Source organism: Nilaparvata lugens, chromosome 6, assembly GCF_014356525.2.
Source record: "Nilaparvata lugens isolate BPH chromosome 6, ASM1435652v1, whole genome shotgun sequence".
NCBI lineage: Eukaryota > Metazoa > Arthropoda > Insecta > Hemiptera > Delphacidae > Nilaparvata > Nilaparvata lugens.
In genome coordinates this window covers 64,893,969-64,916,543 of record NC_052509.1, presented here as the reverse complement: position 1 = coordinate 64,916,543, position 22,575 = coordinate 64,893,969, and the positions used below count along the sequence as shown (strand labels likewise).

The window sequence follows — 22,575 nt, the reverse complement described above, 5'->3', positions numbered from 1 at the left end:
TGCAACTACCCTTGGGTCTCCCCACCATTAAAAGCCATACGCTAATAATAATAATAATAACATCATTTAGTTTGGATTTTCGTTTAATAATTATAATTAAAACATTAATAACCAACATTGAAACCATTATGACTAATATAAGGGGTATGATCACATTGGATGCGTTTATGTGCAAGTTCACGCGCGGTCATACATGAACAAGCGCGCAGATGAGATACAAAATCTGAAAAGAGCAATACGAACATTCACATTGAAAGTGTGCACTTGCTGATTGCGTTCAGTGTGAGCAGCTACATGCAAGTCACAATGTGTTTCAATGGCTCTTTCCAGATTTTGTTTCTCGGCTTATACATCTGACATGCACACATGCACTTAACGTCGAGCGCTTAGCTCTAGGGACAAACTAATTCCGCTAGATCGCTCCAGCTGTACTATTCACTTGCTGCCCCAGCATAGCAGGCGTAAAACCTAGCTTTAAAGGTACACATACCAGCGGCTATTATTGTATCTATAAAAGAAGTTTAAGCATCAACTTTATTCATCAAGAGCAGCGCTACAAGTTGCTATGAATTTAAAGACTATAGAACGAACATTGAAAGTGAAAAAGGAATTTTAAAGGCATAAAAATTTAATTTTTTTCAGATTTTCTAAATCAAAGTTGACGTAATTTTTGCTATATTGAAGAGGAGACTTGCATATTTTTCTGACCTGTAGTTTTTGAAGGTTATGTGTACCATCTGACTCAAAAAAGTGACTTTTGAAGCCCTATTGTTCGCTAACAGGAGCTGATAAAAATATTTCAATTGCATAGATTGATAGATTGCATATATTACATGTCCTAAGAACCTGTCCAATAGATTAGAAAAATAAAAATATTTTTTTTTTTTTTGGAAAAACAAATTATTGAATGCACAACCTTAAACATACAGAGAGAGTCATATGTATTGGAACCCTTCAATAAGTTGGAGACTGTTATAGATGTAATACTGTAACTTATAGTAAACTGTTACTTATAAGGATAAGTTATTGGTCAAATATTCTATCTTTAGACGTACAACTGAATTTCAACCCCTCATAAGGGGGTGACTTACGGGTTGTAGCTCAAATATTTTAAATGTAACCACCCATTGTGTGGTACATCATTTTGAAGGCCTTTTTAAAACAAGAAAGATAACATCAATTGAAATGTTCTATGATACTTGTATCCTAAAATATGTATAATTCAAATTCAAATTAAAATTTATTAAGCCAAAACACTCTACAACTGGCCATGTCAACAGGTATTGAAAAATACATGAAATAAATAAATAGAATAACAGAAGCTTACAAAAATATTGCATGTCACATAAATTATAACATTCTTCTACACTTTACATACAAAAAATAACTGTAATTTTACAGTTGAACAAATTATAACACCCTATCATTTAAAAATTCTTCAACACTATAATATGCCTTGTCAACCAGAAATGCATACAAATCTCTCTTAAAATTAGGCCTACTTGACTACTTGACTTTGACAAATTTTTAGGCAGCTTGCTGAAAAGTTGCAAGCCATAAACAATCGGACTCTTATCTGAAAATTTTAACCTATGATGTTCAATGAATGGATTTCTACTACCACGTGTAAAATATTTATGAACATCTTTTTACACGTGGTAGTAGAAATCCATTCATTGAACATCATAGGTTAAAATTTTCAGATAAGAGTCCGATTGAATGTAATATTATTTAAATGTAAACACTCATTGTGTGGTACATCATTTTAAAGGCCTTTTTAAAACAAGAAAGATAACATAAATTAAAATGTTCTATGATACTTTTATCCAAAATGGCAGCTGATTGAACTTCATCAATTATCCAATGTGAACATACCCTAATGAAGAGTAAATAAGTCAGATACAATCAATGTTGTATTTAAGCTTGTTCATATACAACAGATATATTATCTATGAATACATAGACATGATGTATCATCTATAATACTATGTAGCAAGATAGAACAGGCATTTGCGTGGATAATTAAAAATATTGTAGCCTAAAATGTCAAGTTGTACGTTTTGCTGAGCTAATTCATATTGAAGTCAAAACATAGCGGAACGGGGAAGGTAGAGGAGATTTACATGATGCTGATTATAGCATGATGTCAGCTGATGCTGAGGAGTAGCTGATGATGATTTACATGAATTGACGAGCTTAGGAAAATTGCTGTTAAATTTAATTTAGATTAATTTACCTATTTCAAAACAAAGACTAATTGGACAAAGACAAACAGTGGGAGAGTAATTATTATTAAATGAAAATCCCAATTAAATTATGTATCTATTCATCAATTAGAATTTGAACAAATGCAAATTCCAATTTATTTCCATCAATGAGACAGTAAATTAATTTGAATGTTAAGTACAGAAGCAAAGGAATAACATAATGGAGAATACTGTACCTTTCTGCATATGTGATATGATCGTAGGTCAAAACCTTGGGCAGAGGCGTGACTTCCTGTTTCTCCAATTCGGATATGAAAAACTGTTCCTCTTGGGGTGTGGCTCCCATGACAACGACCAAATTTCCCGGGTCACAGTAAACCTTTAAAAGGTTCATTATCACTGTTTCCACCCTTAGGCCTCTGAAAAAAGAGCAGTCATGAGCTTGCAGATATTTATTTATTTCATTCCACAATCACAATATCAAATCAACGATTAATAATAATAATAATAATAATGCTGAGGGTGATGCCCACATAAGCTTTTAGGCTTGTGCGTGGGTAATGAGAGGAATGATGATGAGAAATGACGACTGAGAGAGAACCAACAGGATAAGCCTAGAACTGTTTCTCTCCCTAACTTTGATAAAAATATTCAAGATCATGTTATATCCTACGACTTTTCATCAGTCACTAGTGTAAAAATCTATAAAACTACAATAATTGATCGAGCGAAGTGTGGTCTAAGATTCAAAACGACGGTTTTGCATTTCTCTTAATTTATGTTTATATATTATATGTTCCGCATTTACGGCGAAACGCAGCAATAGATTTTCATGAAATTTGACTGGTATGTTCCTTTTTTCAAGATTCAAGATTCTTTATTGCCAGAACAACTTTACATTGTATGAGCACGTCAAAAAATAATAACAATAATATAACACTTGTGAAATAAAAGAGAAATTATGATATAAAATTAAGCATATGATAAAATAACTCGTATAATATATGAAGATATTACAATAACAATTTGTCTTAACATTTTGTCTTAGTCTTAGTTGGGAACAAACTACAATTCATATTAATAAGTTATTCAGTTTTACCAAAAATTAAAAGGTAAATGTTGCATCATGAGCATTCATTATATTGTAGACTGAAAATACTCATCTACCGAATAGTATGCACTCTCTGTCAATTTATTTTTCAAAATTTGTTTGAATTCATAGATTGGCAGCTCTCTAATTTCTAAAGAAAGATTGTTATAAATTTTGGCTTGTTGAAAAATATGGCTATCTCTTGTCTTGGAGAGTCTTATTTGAGGCAGTGGTAGATCATTGCCACGTCGGGTGGAGTAAGAATGATTGGCTCCCAGACGCGGAAAAGATTCTATATTAATTTTAACATATAGCAAGGTATGAAGAATAAAGAGAGAAGGGAACGTTAGAATTTTCAGACTTCGGAAACTTTCTTTACAAGACTCTCTGTTCTTCAAGTTATTCAATACTCTCACTGCCTTTTTTTGCCAAATAAAAACCTTTGTTGCATGACAAGAGTTGCCCCAGAGACGAATTCCATAGGAGATGAGTGATTGGAAAAGTCCATAATACATAAGTAACAAAGATTCAGCATTCAAAGATAACTTGAGTCTCCTTCAAAGAAAAACAACTCTGGAGAGTCTCCTGCACAAACTCAAGATATGAGGCTCCCAACCCAATCTTCTCTCCAATGTAAATCCCAACAGTTTGACATTATTCTTGACATTAGTATCCTCAGGGGGACCCCTAAGGGAGAAGCATATATATTCAGTCTTACTCTCATTAATTTCGCGTCGAAAACCTTGTATATACAAGGTTTTTGGAAATTTTCATTTCAAGGATAATATAAAAGGAAAAGGAGCCTCCTTCATACGCCAATATTAGAGTAAAACTCTGACTATAGAATTATTCATTATAAATCAGCTATCGAGTGGATTATAAATTGCATGCAATTGAATATCTCAATGTAACTTATTGAAAACACAGCTGTTTTGTGTGCTATTAATTATTGCAATGCAATGAGGCATGTAATTGATAACTTGAAGTAGAATAGTATTTTCTCCCGACTTTTCTCTGCTTTCAACTCGGTAAGCTTTTGATGATAGCAGAATAGCTGTTTACATCAAATTATTAGCATTGTCGATACAACAAGCCAAACAGCCATTAGTGGTTTATACACCGATATCTCGCCGACACGACAGGACAGGACAGAATTTACTCTGATGGACAGTATTAGAGGAGACTGTGGTTTATAACTGCGCGAGGTCTACTGTTCACAGAACTACTAGTATCCTACGACTCTTCATCAGTAGCTAGTGTGAAATCGTATGTAAAAACACAAGAATAGAATGCGATTCTATTTATAGATCATAGTGAATACTGCGAAAATAACATTATTATGCTGTAACTTACAGAACAGTGAAGTAGGAATCTGTCAGAAAAATTGCCAAGAGTTTATTGCATTTTAAAATAGTGTGACTTGGGTTGGACACTAACGACAGGACAAGTGAATTGAACATGTGTGTACACACATACTCGTCATGCATGTAGTGTCATATAACGTGGACCTCACTATAGTTGACCGAGCGAAGTGAGGTCTAAGATTCAAGTCGGCGGTTTTGCATATCTCTTATGTTCCGCATTTACGGCGAAACGCAGCAATAGATTTTCATGAAATTTGACAATCAATCAATCAATCAATCATTTATTTCTTTCCAAAACATACATGAAAAAGTCAAAAACTAAAACTAACTTAAAGCTAAAGAGAAATTAGTGACTGTATAAAATTCATTTTTTTACAGTAAACTCATTTATACTGTAGCATGCTAAATCCATCAAATATGCTCTCAGCAATTCCTTAAATTTTGATCTATCAGGTTCATGTCTTATGCAACCTGGGAGACAACCAATAAATTTTATTCCCATGTACGTTGGACTTTGTTTATATTTTTCCTTATTGTGTTTCTTTATTGTAAAATTATTTTTATTTCTTGTGTTGTAATTATGTATATCTACTTGCCGTGGGAATCTAGATTCGTTAGTTTTTATATATAATATTGTCCTATAAATGTACAGGCTGTACACCGTCATGAACTTTAACTTACTGAAGAATGGCTTGCATGATTGCTCTCTATCAAGATTTAGAATTATTCTTATTGCTTCTTTTTGTAATAGGAGTATTTTATTTAAGTTTGAGATGCTTGTTCCTCCATATATTTCAATTCCATATGAAATGTGGGAGTGGATCATTGCGAAGTACACTGCTTTTAACGTTTCTAAGTTGGAAATTTTTGCTAGTCGTCTCAGCGCGAAAATTCCTGAGCTTAATTTTTTACATATTTTTTGAATGTGAACGGACCAACTAAGTGTGTTTTCAAGATATAGACCTAAAAATTTAATTTCTTTCTTATTATCTACGGAATTAAGTTGTTTTACCTCTGAATTTCTACAAGTAAAATGGAGGAACTTTGTTTTGTTATCATTAAGTAGCAGATGTCTGTGATTTAGGTACTTTTTAGTTAATGATATAGAATTGTTACATTTAATTTCTGTTGTGTTCCAGTCCTTATCAGCAATGCACAGACTTATATCGTCAGCGTATAAGCATAATTTACTATTTTCAACTAAATCGCACATGTATTTAGGCAACCCCCCTAAGTAGCACAGAAACAAAAATGGACCTAACACCGATCCTTGTGGTACAGAATAGTTATTACATTTTAAGTTTGATCCAATATTGTACTGATTTTTATTGCTTGTATACTTTATATTTACATACTGTTGCCGTCCTTCTAGATATGACTTGATCCAGCTAAGCTCTTTACCTCTAATTCCGTAATTTTGAAGTTTATTTAATAATAATTTATGATTCACACTGTCAAATGCTTTGGTTAGATCCAGGAATGCTCCCACAGTATTTAATCCCTCATCTAAGTTTTCTAAAATGTTTTCTATGAACTCTATCAAAGCAGTAATGGTTGACCTGTTTTTTCTATAGCCATGTTGTTCTTTGTCAAGTATACCATTAGTTTCAAAATAATCAATTAACTGAACTAGTACACACTTTTCAAATATTTTAGATAGGGCAGGTTGGATGGCCAAAGGTCTGTAGTTGAGAGGGTCAGATGGATCTCCTTTCTTATATGCTGGTATTACTTTTGATATCTTTAATTCGTTTGGGTACACTCCAGTTATAATTGAGGCATTGATTACGTGCAAAAGAGGTTTGATGAGTGATGACTTAGCATCCTTGATTATTTTTATTGGTATGTCATCATAGCCGGCTGACCATTTTGGTTTTATCGAATCTATTATTTTACTTAAGTCCTTCTCTTCAATTGTTTTACATCTAAATGATAATTTTGTAACTTTTTCATTTTTCTCATCTGTTACGTCACTTTTGGTTAGATAAGGGATGACATGAGTGTCAACCATCCCTACAAAATCATTGTTTAGTATGTTTGAAATTTTATACGGATCATCTATGTCTATACCATTCTCTTTAAGTACAATATTTTTAATAACTTTCTTGTCCTTTTTGTTTGTTGTTTCATTGTTAACTATTTGCCATATTGTTCTGTTTACATTTGTTGATTTTTTTATTTTTGAGTCAATATAATTCTTTTTTTTGTGGAGGATAATTCTTTTTAGATGCTTTTTATGTGCTTTTATAGTTTTCTTTAAGTTTATATTACTTTGGTCTTTCCTGTATCGCTGATGCATTTCAATTAGCCTTTTATGTTCGTCGACAATCTCATTATCAATCCACTTATTACTACATTGTTTCGCTCTTACTTTTCTACCAAACGGAAAGTGAAGATCAAAATAATATTTGAGCAAATTGTAAAAGTATGAAAATTTGTTTTCTACAGGACTCTGATAAAGTTCAGTCCAATCCAATTTATCTAGATCATTTATAAAACGCTGAATTTGGGACTTCCCAAACTTCCTACCCATTGTTTTAGTCTTTAAGCCTTCACCCTTATTATTTGTGTTTAAAGTAATATTCTTATCATAATTTATTGTATTCTCCAGTTTTATTGACAGCCCAATAGCGAAATGATCTGAGAAAATTGTGTTTATTATTTTACTTTCCCATCTACTAAAATGAATGTCAGTAGCAATATTGTCAATGCAAGAGCCACCAGTTGCACTAGGTCTTGTTATCTCATTTGTTGTTATTTGCATATTAAAGCTATTTAGTAAATTGAGAAGATCATCTCTTTGACTAGATTCTTGATTAAAATTAACATTGAAATCAGCACATAGAATAACATTGAATTTTTTAAAAGTAAACAGATAGCTTAACATGTCATTAAGAATGACTAGAAAATTATTAAAGATTGCACTATCTATGTTAAAGGGTCTATATAATGACATGTAGATTACATTCAATTCAGGTACTTTGATTGCACAACCCTCACACACCATTTCCACAGACATATTTCTAATTTTATGGATCACATTAAACTCTAACTTATTTTTAATGAAAATAGCAGCCCCACCATGAATTCTATTGGATCTGCAAAAGTATGATCCTAATTTAAAATTTTCGAAGCCAATATTGACAATTTCGTCATCACTCATCCAGTGCTCACTTAGTGCTAACATGTCACATTTATTTTCAAGAGCGATTACTTCTAGGTAATTGATTTTATTCATTAAACCCTGGCAGTTCCATGAAATTATGTTCACTTCAGTGCTCTGGCAACCCTCAATTTGAGTTCTTATATAATTATTATTCACTGTTGCTTTCGCATTGCATCTTGAAGTCCTGGAAGGTGGCGATAGGTCAGTAGTTGAGCCGTTCAGTCTAAAAAAATGCTATTGTTCTCACTCTGTTGTCCTAAAGGGATTGGCTGGTTAGGTGACTCCATGGCTTCCGTGATTCTCGATGCGGTGTTCAATATGGTATCGGCAATGAATTTTTTCCCCAGATAGTTCAAGTGAAGACCGTGTGATGTATGAAATCTTGGCCCTAAAGAACTTAAATCTGAGAAACACACATTGGAGAAGTGTTTGGTTATTTTTTCCAAGCGTTCATTGGTTCTTCTAATCTCCTTGTTCACACATGACCATCTCGGTAGATCATATCTATGTGGAACTGAGAAGATCAATACATTGGTGTGGCGCATATTTGTGAGTCTCCGCTTACACGATTGAATCAGACGATTAGATTCGTTACATGCCACATCGTTTGTTCCGGCGATAAACACAGCGAGGTCTCCATTACCCATATCAGAGCACATACTTTCACTCTCCTCTGTGACTCTTTCAAATTTCGCCCCTGGCTTCATCATATTAAACACTTCATAATTACTCTTTGACCTGATCCTATTTGTGACCTGTCTTCCCTGACTGTCAGAGAAACACCTTACTCTAACTTGTTTAAACTTGTTTCCAGCCTTATTTGCTTCTAACAGTGTTTGAACATTGTTTCTTATGCTTGATGTTCGTTTCCATGGATTCGTTTCCCAATCAACTTCTTCGATTTCTTTGACACTAGTTTTATCACTATTGTCTCGCACATCCATTTCACCTTTCAATTTCTGTAATTTTAAATCCTGTTCATGCAATTGTCTAGTGTACCGCTGAATTTCATCTTCCAAAGTCTTTATTTTACTATCCATTTTTCTAATTAACTCCATATTATTGTGTTCATTATTAACTGATTCGTCGCGTCTTCTTAGCAGCATATCCATAATTTTTTTCACCGAATATACTGATGTGTCATAAGTATACAATGTAGAAGCAACTTGTGCACGTTTTGTCCATATTTCGAGATCAGTAAAAGTGGGTAATGTGAGAATGTTTTCATCGAAAAATCCGAATTCAGCTCTGAGTATTCTCGAGATGATTGTTTCTGTCATTAAGACCACATAAACACCACAATCCACCGTGTTACTTTGCTGAGGAGTTAATTTAGGCAATAAAGGTATGTTCATATTAGAATCAACGTTAATATATTTAGCCAATTTCTTTGTCACTATAGATGCATCTTTCAAATTGTGTTTTCCAATCGAATCGAAATAGACGTATTCATTGAGAGCCCTAACATAAACTACAAGACTCCAATGGCAGCCTTCCTCTTTCAATTCAGTGCTCTTAGCATCATTTATAGGTAAAAATATGTATTCTTGGTCCTCTAATTTCAATGGTGACACTAACTGAGAAATATCGTCGAGGCATTTTACCGCTTGAACAATTACAGGATTTAATATACATATAGAGAGTCTATTGTTGATAGAATTATTCATTGCGCTGAAATAGATTTGGAGAACCTCATCAGTCACCCATTCGTTGTTTAGCATGGAAGTGACCAAATTAATTGTATTTTTAGTGTTTACTCCTATGTCATGAACTATATTATTATTTTTTGGTGTTTTATTAATTACTTGTTTATCCACATTCTTTCTAACACTGTGACCTTTGTCTATCAATGTTTTTTTATCATTTGTCTCTAGAAGCTTCATTTTAAGATAATTTCTTGTTGAAATTCGCGGACTAGGTGTCTGCTGCTTCGTTATAGGATCGGAGTGTGTCATTTCGTCGTGAAAGTTAATAATAATAATCACAAGTCTCGTAATAGTCCTACCCAGGGATGAGCTGCCGACCTAACGGGGCAGAGTTAGGCTATAGCTGGACAGCACTCAATTACCCCGCCCTCTCCAGAGGGTCGAACGTTACAACCTGGGATTGGATACGAGATCAGTTATCGTCATGGATACCGGTAAACAAAAACGGAGTCAAGTCAGCTGACTGAGAAAGAATAGGCCTACCTTAACAAGCGATAAGAGCCAGCATGGGTTCACGTTATCTATCAACTGACGTCACCACTCCTTACTCACTTGACAGATTCAGCTGTTGTTCTTTTCACGTTAGAGTTTCATGCAAACACTGGTTTTAAAAATGGAAGATTCAACTCCAAAACCGTGGCAGTTGTGCAATTTACCTCTCAAACGCCGGCAGCACACAAGAAGTTGGACTATGTTGGATACGCCTCTCAGGTAGATCAGACACTCACAATTCACTCGACAGTAACCAAATTCTTAATACTTAGTTAAATACTTTAAAAACTTCAAAAGATACGGAGCAACAAAACCAAGACAATTCATAGGCAGCCCAGTCCTGCCAACTATGACAGGTATGTTCCTTTTTGAATTTCGCGTTGACGTATAGTATACGTTTTTTTTTGAAATTTTGTATTTTATGGATAATACAAAAGGAGACGAAGTCTCCTTCGAACGCCAATATAACTATAAAAATCAGACTAGAAATTATTCATCAGACATCAGCTGCCAAATGGATTATTAATTGCAATCAATGAGGCACGTATTTAATATCTCAATGTAACTTATTGAAAACACAGCTGTTTTGTGTGATATTAATTGAATGCAGTGAGGCATGCAATTGATAACTCGAAGTAGCATAATATTATTTTCTCCCGAGCTTTCAACTTGGTAAGAGCTTGTTCACATGACAGCGATTTACGCTCGGTTGTCGCTCGATTAGCAAATCACTCGGTTTGCCAGCCTCATACAGCGATTCATGAGCGGTTTGCCAGCCTCATACAACGATTCATGAGCGGTTTGCCAGCCTCATACAGCGATTCATGAGCGGTTTGCCAGCCTCATACAGCGATTCATGAGCGGTTTGCCAGCCTCATACAGCGATTCATGAGCGGTTTGCCAGCCTCATACAACGATTCATGAGCGGTTTGCCAGCCTCATACAACGATTCATGAGCGGTTTGCCAGCCTCATACAGCGATTCATGAGCGGTTTGCCAGCCTCATACAGCGATTCATGAGCGGTTTGCCAGCCTCATACAACGATTCATGAGCGGTTTGCCAGCCTCATACAGCGATTCATGAGCGGTTTGCCAGCCTCATACAACGATTCATGAGCGGTTTGCCAGCCTCATACAACGATTCATGAGCGGTTTGCCAGCCTCATACAGCGATTCATGAGCGGTTTGCCAGCCTCATACAGCGATTCATGAGCGGTTTGCCAGCCTCATACAGCGATTCATGAGCGGTTTGCCAGCCTCATACAACGATTCATGAGCGGTTTGCCAGCCTCATACAACGATTCATGAGCGGTTTGCCAGCCTCATACAACGATTCATGAGTATCCTCCAAAGTTACTTATTGTAATTGAAAGTTTTTCAATAACTAACTAACTGAACTGAAAAATGTAATACGGCACGTACAAAGAAATTTTAATTGAACTGAAATTGTAATAGAATGTGCACTATGTGTACTGCTCTGCTCGAAACCGCTCAATTGACTGAAGACATGTACGCTCTCATGCCTGATCTAGTAAATAAATAAATAAATTTTATTGTCGTAGACTAATATAGGTAATTGACAAAGTCATAGTAATACAATATTACAAAATAATAGAGTCAAAGCAATAGTTTAAAGTCACAAAGTAGAATAAATTACATCAAGTAGAATCGAAGAACTCTGTCAAACAATAGAAAGGTCTTAAAACCAGCCACTCAAAAAGTAATTTTTTAAAAATAACAATATTTTCACAACATTTCATATCCAATGGCAACTTATTGTACATTCTCAAGCCTATGCTGTCGTAGTGTTTCATGCTTATGACAAGACGTTTACATGGAATATCAATGAGGTCTTTTTTCCTGGTGTTATAAGCATGAATATTGGATCTTTTATTCAGGCTTCATGCTTATGACAAGACGTTTATATGGAATATCAATGAGGTCTTTTTTCCTGGTGTTATAAGCATGAATATTGGATCTTTTATTCAGGCTATGGAGATTCTTTCTAGTGTGCATGATTACTTGAAATATATAGAGGTTTATGACAGTCAATTTTTTTTGTTTTTTTGAAAAGAGGTCGACAGTGACCCTGCACCGGTCAATATTCTAATAGCCTTTTTCTGCAAAAGCAAGACCTTATTTATGTGACAGCTGTTTCTATATACTAAAATTCCGTATGAAATTATGCTTTGGAAAAAAGCAAAATATGAGTTTCTGAGGTATTTTTCCGGTACAAGATTCTTCAACTGCCTTAACAGATAGATAACCCTAGATAACCTAGCAGAAATGAAATTTATGTGGGGTTCCCAGGACAACCTGTGATCAAACATTAAGCCCAAAAACTTTAAACTATTGTTATTGTTGTGTGTATAGTCCCTGAGACCAAATGTCATAAGCTGAGTTTTATCCTCGTTTAGTTTAAAGCCATTCGCTGTGAACCACTTGGAAGCCTCCGCCAAGGTATCAGCTGTCATGTTATGTGAAGTGTGTGCATCTGAATGAGAATTAAGAAAAGTCGTGTCATCAGCATACAACACAGTCTTGCTGTTCATTGTGAGAGGAAGATCATTTATCATCAATACAAAGAGGAGTGGTCCCAATATTGATCCTTGGGGGACACCGTACTTTACTTTAGCAAGATCGGATCTTTCATTTCCTTCACAAACAACTTGCTGGCGATCGCCGAGGTACGATCTAAAAAGACTAAGGCTCCTTCCACTGACTCCATAATAAGCTAATTTTTCAAGCAAAATATCATGATTCACGCAGTCAAATGCCTTGCTCAGGTCATAGTATATCGAGCCGCCCGACAACTGAGCGGTTGGACTGGAACCTTCAACTGCCACCGCGATTCGCCGGCGACTACTAAAACCGAGCGATGCATGTGTACGGCACCATGTGTTTCCCTATACCTGGCAACCGCTCGGTTGGTCAACCGCGCGACAACCGAGCGTAAAGCGCTGTCATGTGATCAAGCTCTAAGCTTTTGATGATAGTAGCATAGTTGTTTACAACAAAATTATTGTCGATAAAACAACCATTAGTTGTTTACACACCGATATCTCGCCGACACGTCAGGACAGGACATAATTCACTCCGATGGACAGTATTAGAGGAGGCTGTGGTTTTTAACTGCGCGAGGTCTACTGTTCACAGAACTACTAGTAGAATAGTTTCTATATAGTTTCCTATACTAATAGAGTACAATGTAATGGTACTTCTATCAAATTTGAGTGAGAGGAAAATAAATAGAGTATCCCTTTATGTAGTAAAAGCAATTATTGATATTCGCTTCTTGATTTGTAGTGTTGATACTTGAGTACGTGATTTCACAAGTGGGATTTCCTGTAACTCATATAAAATATGTGTGATAATTGCTATTGCATGCCCCAAGTAAATTAATCACATTTTGTTTGGCTTGAAAAATTGAATTTCCACCCAAGTTTAGTGTAGTCTTATTGTAAATCAATCGTTCTGACTTAACAACCATCATTATACTCATTAGAATGCCTGTAAGACTATTCAATAGCTTGAAACCTTGTAGTTAAAATTATTAAGTAATGTACCTGTCCTAAAGTACCTGTTCCAATCCGAAGTAGTATTATAATGTAATGTTAATGTTCCTGTAAATTTTGGTAATATGCTATGAAGTATTGTTTGATCTATAATTGTGATATTGCTGTGTTCTTCAAGTATTTATTTAAATTATAATTATTCCATTGATGTCTTGATACAATATTTTATGTTATAAATTTTCAGTTATGCAGTAATATTCTATAAGTCTTGATTGTTTGATGATCCACATGGAGTGGAGACATTTATAACAGACATAGAGAGTGAAATCGTGCTCTCTCACGAACTGACACTTTACTTTAGAATTCATTTCTATTGGAGGTTATTGTTGGAATTATAGAATAATTGTGCATGTATCTCTATTTAACTGTATTTCTGTATTTGTATGGCTGGTCTATGAACAAATAAAATGAGTATTTTATTTATTTATTTACTAATAGAGTATAGTTTAGACTGTAATCAAATAGCATATATAATTCACTGAAGTGTACTTACTTGGCAGATATAAGTAGGCCATCCTCGTACAATACATCCAAGAACATTTGATTCTCGTATTCGATCATGATGGTAGCTCGAGGTCCACAGCGGTCGTCACAAGAATAAAACTTCTAATAAAATATTCACAAAGGTCCAGAGCAGATTTCCTAGGAAAGATTCTATTTCTTCTTCTTTCTGTCGGGGAAAAATTAAAAAAATGTGTTAGTTGTCAGATGTGAAGGATTGAAACAAGTAACAGTATTTAACTGCTCCACTCCATTGGAGGTACAGGAGAAATCGATGTGAGCAAAGAAATAGAATAGGTAGATAATAGAAATATATATAATTATAAATAGAAAGGGTAAATATGAACATTCTTTTCCTCTATTTCAGTGCCTTGGATGTTTGCCTCTTAGATATATGTATGTGTTTAAGGTCCTGTATATGTTCTTTGTAATGTCTGGAAACGGTGGTCATACGTTGCTCAGGGATGTTCCCAGCTATCAAACTAGGAGAGTGACAGCTGATTTACTGAGACTTCCCAAATCGTATACCACTTGTTTCCAGAAATCGTTTGTATTTCTTGGCCTCAAGTTTTTTAATAACATCCCAATTGAAATCAAGAGGGTTCAAAATCAACTTGTTTTCAAAAAAGAATTCTTAGATGGCTCAGAGGTCTTATGCCTGACCATTTAGAATCCTTATTTAATGTTATTTCGTAGTTTAAATGTAATTTTGGTGGCTGGCAATAAGCATTAGTAAGATGAGCTGTTATTGGAAAGTGTGCAAGGTGAGTGAATGTTAGAGTGAATGGTTGCTAGTCTTTTCTTTCTCTTTTCTTTTTCTTTCTCCTTTTATTCATGCATTTTAAAATTAGTTGAAGTGATATTCATTCCTGCTTGCAAACGTGGAGTATTGTATACTTCCAGCAGGTAGTATTTTTTATTCCAATTCACAAATTTACCGTATTTCTAATAAAACATACCAGTATTTATTTTATTAATCTTCCATTATTTATTTTTTATCTTACTGAGCTGAGTGTTTTGTTTTTCTTATTGATTCTGAATGTGAATATTGTGAGTTTGAATACATAAAATTTGAATTTGATAAAATATATATATAAAATTTCATACAATAACCCAAAGCAAATAGATGATGATTGCAAGAAGACAACAATATGTTCTGATGGTCTTTGAAGATTGAGGATATATTAAGGTAGGCGCACACAGATCGTCATCGGACGGACGGCACGCATCGGACGATTAGATTTGATGCATTGTTTTCAATTGGAGTGCGCATACCTATACGATGCGGATAGGTATGAGCACTCCAATTGAAAACAATGCATCAAATCTAATCGTCCGATCCGTCCGATGCGTGCCGTCCGTCCGATGACGATCTGTGTGCGCCTACCTTTATCGTCCGGTCTATGAGAATGGTGCGTGGAGGAAAACCCGGAAAAAAGAAACAACTCTGCAAGAAAAAGAAGAAGACGGGAGGAGGATAAGGAGAAGAATTATTATTATTACAATTTAATGCGTAAAGCCACACATTTTTGAGCAAGGCTCAAGTGGCATGCAACATGTCAAGTTCAGGATTGTAGTTCAAGAAGAAGTAGAAGAGGTGATAACTGTAGTATGTTGACTTATTTTATGATGATAACTGCTATTCCTAACTTATTTTGTAAAACGGACGTTAATTTTGACTTACTTCAACTCCTTGAAACTTGTCGTCTAGTGAAGCTCTTCCTTCATCAAAGGTGCCATTCTCTTCGAACAAGTCTTCCCCATCTTCAAACACCAAATCGATGGGCAAATTATCTCTGTAATAAACTTCCAACACATAAATGCTCACTTCATGCGACGGGTGGCCGTAAATCCCTATGCCGACCGGACGCTGAAAACTGAACAAATAGTAAACCATTAGTTTTCATCTATAATATAATTAAGAAAAGAATAATAATAATAATAATTTCTCTAGATGTTGGACTACACATCCAGAGGAGTTTATTCATAAATTCAGGAACATAATATATTATTTTCTCGTACATTTTCAATAATATAACAATATTCGAGGCTTTCAAAATGATACCTCACTATATAATATAATAATATCGGGGCACCGAGCCTCGCTCGTTATTTTTACTTTCCTTGCCCTATTACCATAGGTAAGGAAAGTATTGCTTTCCGAAAAAATTTAAGGTACCCCAATTTGTAATTTTCTATACGTTTCAAGGTCCCCTGAGTCCAAAAAACTGGTTTTTGGGTATTGGTCTGTATGTATGTGTGTGTGTGTGTGTGTGTGTGTGTGTGTGTGTGTGTGTGTGTGTGTGTGTGTGTGTGTGTGTGTGTGTGTGTGTGTGTGTGTGTATGTATGAGAGTATGTGCGTCTGTGTACACGATATCTCATCTTCCAATTAACGGAATGACTTGAAATTTGGAACTTAAGGTCCTTTCACTATAAGGATCCGACACGAACAATTTCGATCAAATGAAATTCAAGATGGCGGCTAAAATGGCGAGAATGTTGTTAAAAACAGGGTTTTTCTTGATTTTCTCGGAAACGGCTCCAACGATTTTGATCAAATTCATACCTAAAATAGTCATCGGTAATCTCTATCAACTGCCACAAGTCCCATATCTGTAAAAATTTCAGGAGCTTCGCCCCATCAATGCAGATAGATTCCCAATTATCAGATACAATTGAAAAGAAAAAAATCAAGTGGAGTAGATTGAGCATGAAAACCTCTACAATTGATGTTCAGTAACATTTTCACCTAAAATTGAAAATAAGCTTTAAATTCGAGAAAATGTGATTATTCAATTGCAAATTATTGTTGATTCTATTAAATCATTCAATATGAAGTGATAGCAGACCTCATGTGTGTTTCCAGAGTTATTGCCCTGTTACCAGATGGCTCAAATCTTTGAATAGTAGACTTGAGATGCGCGGGTACACTAGCGTCAGGTGATCAATTTTCATAACGGCAAGGAAAGTTGTGTGAGTGCGCCACACCAGATTTTTATTTATTGATGAACAGAACACAATTCTCTAAAATGATCGTGTTTATATTTTACAGCTGGCTATACGTCAGCTTATGAATTTCGGGGATGCGATATTTTGATTTTCCACAGAATCACTCGCTCACTATTTACTATCAACAGACAACGAAAGTCTCAGCTGTTTCAGCCAAGGATGAATTATCCTTTTAATGTCGTTCAGCGAGTTTTCCCAAGGATGAGACCTAGTGCAATCGAATTTTTATAGGGCATAAACCTACTATGTTCCAAATTTCGTGAAAATCGTTAGAGCCGTTTTTGAGATCCGTTGAACATAGATAACCAGATATAAAAATACAGAAATTGCTCGTTTAATTTAATAGGATATGTGTCGAGGTTATCATAATTATTGGCTTATACATGTACGGGATGGGAAATTCACGAATGAGGCATCACCACGTCTGAACTACTCAACTGATTAACTTGAAATTTTACATCAAAGTCTCTGAATTTTACGAGAATGGTTCTTGGCCTATTTTCATTCTTATTTATCAATCAATTTTAGTTTAATAATCAAAATAAATTCATTCAATTTGTGAAGTTTAAAGTTTACGCAACTATAAAAACCCAACCAAAAAAAGTTTCATCAAGTGACTCATAATTGGTAGCACACGTGATTCGTGAATGAGAGGTTGCGGTTTCGAGACCAATCAAACTACCTAATTTTTTGAGCTGAGAATTTCAACTCTGATGAAGATTATCTACGTAATTTAAAAAAATAAAAAAATAATTACTCTATTTTTTATGTTTCCTGTACATAAGGAGATTGCATTTTATAACACAAAATTTTCCCAAGTGCCAAGCACGGGTTAGAGTGAGATTCACGTTATAAAGTCAGCATCTGATTAACATTTGTTTGCTATCCTTGTCTGTCATTTGACAAAGTAGACGGCTCCTTCCTTATGTAGCTCCGCACCGTTGGCAGATTGTTTGCAGACTGAATGAACTACCAGAGTATTTAATATCAATATGAAAATGTATCATTGATTCATTTCTTTGTAAATGTTTTTACAAAAATATTGAACATTTCACTCTTAAAAGTAAAAATTAAAATAATTAAGATATTATAATCATTATTAACAATAGAAAATATGTAATATTATTCAAATTCAAACACCATTAATTTATTGATGTTGCTTTCCATGACGAAACACTACATAATAACTCTGTTGTAGTTCTGACACTGTGTTACTTGTAAATATTTGAAAAAAAACACTTACTTTTCATTGAGTATTGAGGAATGCTACAGATGGAATTAAATAGAGAATGCATTTATTCAAATGCTAATTAATATATAATTATTATTTAACGAAAATCCTAAATAAATGCTGCAAATCACCCCGAAGACCTTTCACTCTAAGCATTCACTCTACGACCTGAACCGCAACATAGTATGGAATAGTATTAAGGTACTCTCTACACACTGAATATGGGGACTAATTTCTTGGAACAATTGCAGACTTGACAAGTAAGTTGTAAAATGACTGTTCTATAGCCTAAGTAAAAAAGTGACTTACCAGAAGTGAGTCGAACCAATATTGAATTTCAATTAACTGTCTTGGATAACCTATAGTTTGTCCTTTGAACCTTTAGTATTGTACAATTTTACAGCTGTATAAGTACTTGATATTAATACAAATACTTGGTATTGTACAAATTGTGTCAATTAATTCCGCCACACCAATTTACTGCCAGACAATAGCTTAGATTATCTTTGCACTGCGCCTGTACCGGCCCGGGCAAGATATTTATCTCGGGCCACTCCCGTATTTCGGATAGACACGTTAAACCGTCGGTCCCGGCTGCCTAAAAAGCAGTCGTTAGGTCATGTCAGAGGCCCTGATATTGGTCAGTTGCGACCTGAAAACTCTGACACCAGACCTGAGTCAGCCAGGTCACTCGATATTATTATTATTATTACTGCGCCTGTACAATGACCTGCCTAGTAATGTAAAATACCTGCAGGGTATTGCTTCCAGAAAAAAGACGAGATCTGGGTGAAGAGAAATCCATTCTACTTAGTGGCGGGATATTTTGATGCACACTAGGATGGTATAGATTGACCGCTATCTTACTTTTTGGATGCCATCCATCCAGTTCCCTGGTCATGGAGGTAGAAAGAGGAATCAAAAGAATTAATTAACAATATATGAGTAATTTATAAGGATTTCTGTTATTTCATACAAATTTTGAAATCCTTTTTTCTTAATAAGGCACTACTCATTATCAGTAGCGTTTTCTAGTTGATATAGTCTTTTTCGCATAGTTACATCATAGAGAAACGATAGCATAAGTAGATATCCCATGGTATAGGGCGTTTATGTCGCAACTTTTACTGTTATCCCAAGCCGATAGTTCACGTAGTTCTTTTCCATGCAGCTGTGTGACGCTGGTAGTCTCTCAAATTGTGCCGTTCATACACTATCACCCCAACAAAATTGACAATAATCGACAGTAATCAGCTTGAGATAACAGTAAAAGTTGCGACATAAATTCCCTATACCATGGGATATCTACTTACGCTATTGTTTCTCTATGGTTACATTTACTTTACACTTTATTCATGTTTTCCCTCAATATTGATTTGGAAATTCCATTAAATGTACTAATCATTTCCCCTCGACCAATGGTCTACTTAAAGCTTGTTTTATTGTTTCATTACATTTATCATAACAATTTTGATCACAGTTAGTACAACTTTTTCTATTTCATGTTTTATGACGATAGATTACATGGTAACAAGATAATAGTTAAGTATTAATTAGCACAAAGTACAATATATACCTTTTAGGAATATGAACCGTATCAACACCACACGTAGAAGATTGAAGACAGTAGAATTCAGGCTCGTAGGTTGGTTTAGTCAATGTTTGTGAAATGTACAAATCAGCATCCCCAGAACTGGAACAAAATAATGAAATTCACTTGATATTTTAGTTGCAAAACGACAATCATGTATCTGATAGAACAGTCTAATTACATTGAGTTCTTTTGGTCAATCAGTTGTTTAAAATAGTAATTGTGTTGATAAGTTTTGTTGATTGTTAAACGATACACTCACATACTGTTACAAAACAACAGTGAAATCTACGAAATCTATTATGACAGGGGTGCTTACCATCCCCAAGCTTAAGGACGAGTACCCCTGAAATTAACCTTCCGGCAGTCGCGCTGTTGTAAAAAGTACAACAGTGTCAGTTTTTTTGCTGCACAAAACTATTGAATGGGGTGGTGTCAGTGAATGAGTCACCTATGCATTCCAAAACTTTCTCCCCATCACTCCACTGAGTTGCAGTATCAACCGAGCAATGGTTCAGTCTTTAGGTGCCGTTTAGTAGCACTGTGCATAAGATAGGGAAAGACTGTATACGGGGACTGTAAACAAACCAATAACACAGAATTGATGGCTTTGCTTGATATACTTTATTGGGCTATGAAATGGTAATCATCCAAATGTTCATAGGCGTAAAATAGTCCAAGAAGATGAAAAGAGTAATTATACAATTAATTAATATGTTTTGACAGTAAACAGAGTACATAACACTTGGAAAATTGGATGTTGTACAAAATACAACACGCGACTGCTCGTGTGATTGAGTAGGGCGCGACTATCGGAAGGTTAAGGCCGGGTTTCACCAGGAACTAAACGTGTCATTGGAGGAAGCGTAAACTCCAATTAGACCTTAACTGACAAAATCGGATTTCACCACACGCCGTTAGAGCTAATGAGCCGTTATAGAGTTAACTGGCCAAACTAGGTTAAAGAAAAATAGGCTGCTACAGTACCCCCCTTTGAATTGAAAACCAAAATGTAGTCGGTAGTCATTCAAAACACTGTTTTTTCGGATCCTCCAAGAATTAATTTTGTCGCAGTCTGCGTCCAAACCCTCCCGCTTGTGGGCACCCCGGATTAAGAAAAAATAATTTGCAAATATTAGTAAGCTTACTTTGAATGTTCTGCATTGATAAACGAGTACGGTATCTTAGTTGATTTGAAATATAGATTTCTGGTTGAATGTTATAAACTATTGGCATAGTTTATATGTCAACTCTAAGACAAGGACCAAGTCAGGTCCACTTTCTGACACAGTCAATCCAGATATCTGGTCATAACTAAGGAGAGAATTATGAAGTAAGTTAAGAAAATCAAATTTAGCCTACCTGCTAATGAGATAGAGCGATATTGGTCCAGTGTACATCAAGCTGTAATATGTGAAATTTCCTCCTCCTACTTTTCCAGATATAGAGTGCAGTAACTGACTTTCTCCCTTACATTGCAGTTGGATGGATGCAATCTGAAAATATCCAATTAGGTACTTAATATTAAATCTGGATAAAAATATAAACCTATTTGATTCAACTTTATGTGTTTGTGCAAAAACACATCTGTGTTAGTGTAGCATGCTTGGTAAAGCAATGAGTAGTGATAGAAATATGATCCTGAATCTATTTATTGTTCTGTTTTGTCAGAGTTGAAAATGAATAATCACCAAACTCTCAATACTTTTACAAGAAATACAGATTTTCAACACTCAGTGAGTTTCTCGTTTGTGATAACATCAAAGAATTCATTGGTAAGTTGTGTAACACATTGTATGTATTCAACTTGGTATGTAGTGCTGTTTAAACTAGAAAAAAACAAATTGTAGATAGAAATAGTAGAATAAACAGGTGCAAAATACAATAAAAAACAATTCAAATATTAGAAAACTAGCTAGTGATTTTTGTGAACTAATTAAAATCAAAATAGTGTGTTCTAAAATCACATAAAACTTTAGATACTGGTACCGGTGTGCTACCAGTTATCACCTGGAATTTTGACGGACGACGATAAACTGATCATTAAACTGATATAAATTTGACACATAATAAGTTAACAAGTACGTTTTTATTAACAAAATCGCTGTTTTGGGAAATTGTAGACATGTTGCTTATAAACTTAATGGTCTAAATTCACTTGAAAACATAACAATATACATAAGGAACTTACAATTAGAACTAAACTAAATGAAAGGAAATATTTCATTATAACTCTACACTTATCTAAGACTACTCATAATATACGCATGTTTTAATTCACTTTAATTATTTAAGGGACTGCAAAATTGGTTGTAAACTACAAATTTCATAACCTGACAAAACACAAATTCAGCAGCTACAACAGCGAACAGCTGTTGATCATCAGTATTCAAGGCTTTAAGCGGAGTACACACAGGCATACTTGGAAGGCAAGAGGCTATAAGCGTGAGTGCGCCCTTCAATACACTGTGCGCCGAGGCATGTGGGTGTGCCCTTGTCGGTATTTTGTCATGCTCAAAAGTGCCTCAGGTGAGACTGCAAAATTTGTAAGTTCTGAAAAAAATCGCTAGAAGAAGTAATCTAGGAATAATTTATAGGCATTTCACATTTTAGCCTGATTGAAAAAATCCTAGTCAAGGATG

General features: G+C 34.9%; 1 protein-coding gene across 2 annotated transcripts in view; it reads right to left on the bottom strand.

Annotated features, from left to right (window-relative positions):
• Window positions 1-22,295, bottom strand: part of LOC111050756 (DNA repair endonuclease XPF) — a 67,433-nt gene extending 45,138 nt beyond the window's left edge. Inside the window, exons 1-6 of one of the 2 annotated variants that reach the window (XM_039431686.1) lie at window positions 22,125-22,295; window positions 21,296-21,429; window positions 19,919-20,035; window positions 15,786-15,978; window positions 14,094-14,270; window positions 2,444-2,626 (exon numbers count right to left, since the gene is read on the bottom strand). In XM_039431686.1, coding sequence (XP_039287620.1) covers window positions 2,444-2,626; window positions 14,094-14,161 — 251 coding nt within the window. In that variant the 5' untranslated portion in view covers window positions 14,162-14,270; window positions 15,786-15,978; window positions 19,919-20,035; window positions 21,296-21,429; window positions 22,125-22,295. Of the gene's footprint in view, window positions 1-2,443; window positions 2,627-14,093; window positions 14,271-15,785; window positions 15,979-19,918; window positions 20,036-21,295; window positions 21,430-21,943; window positions 21,963-22,124 lie in introns of those variants that run through there. The other variant, XM_039431687.1, reaches the window with a different exon arrangement.
• Window positions 22,296-22,575: the final 280 nt, after the last annotated feature.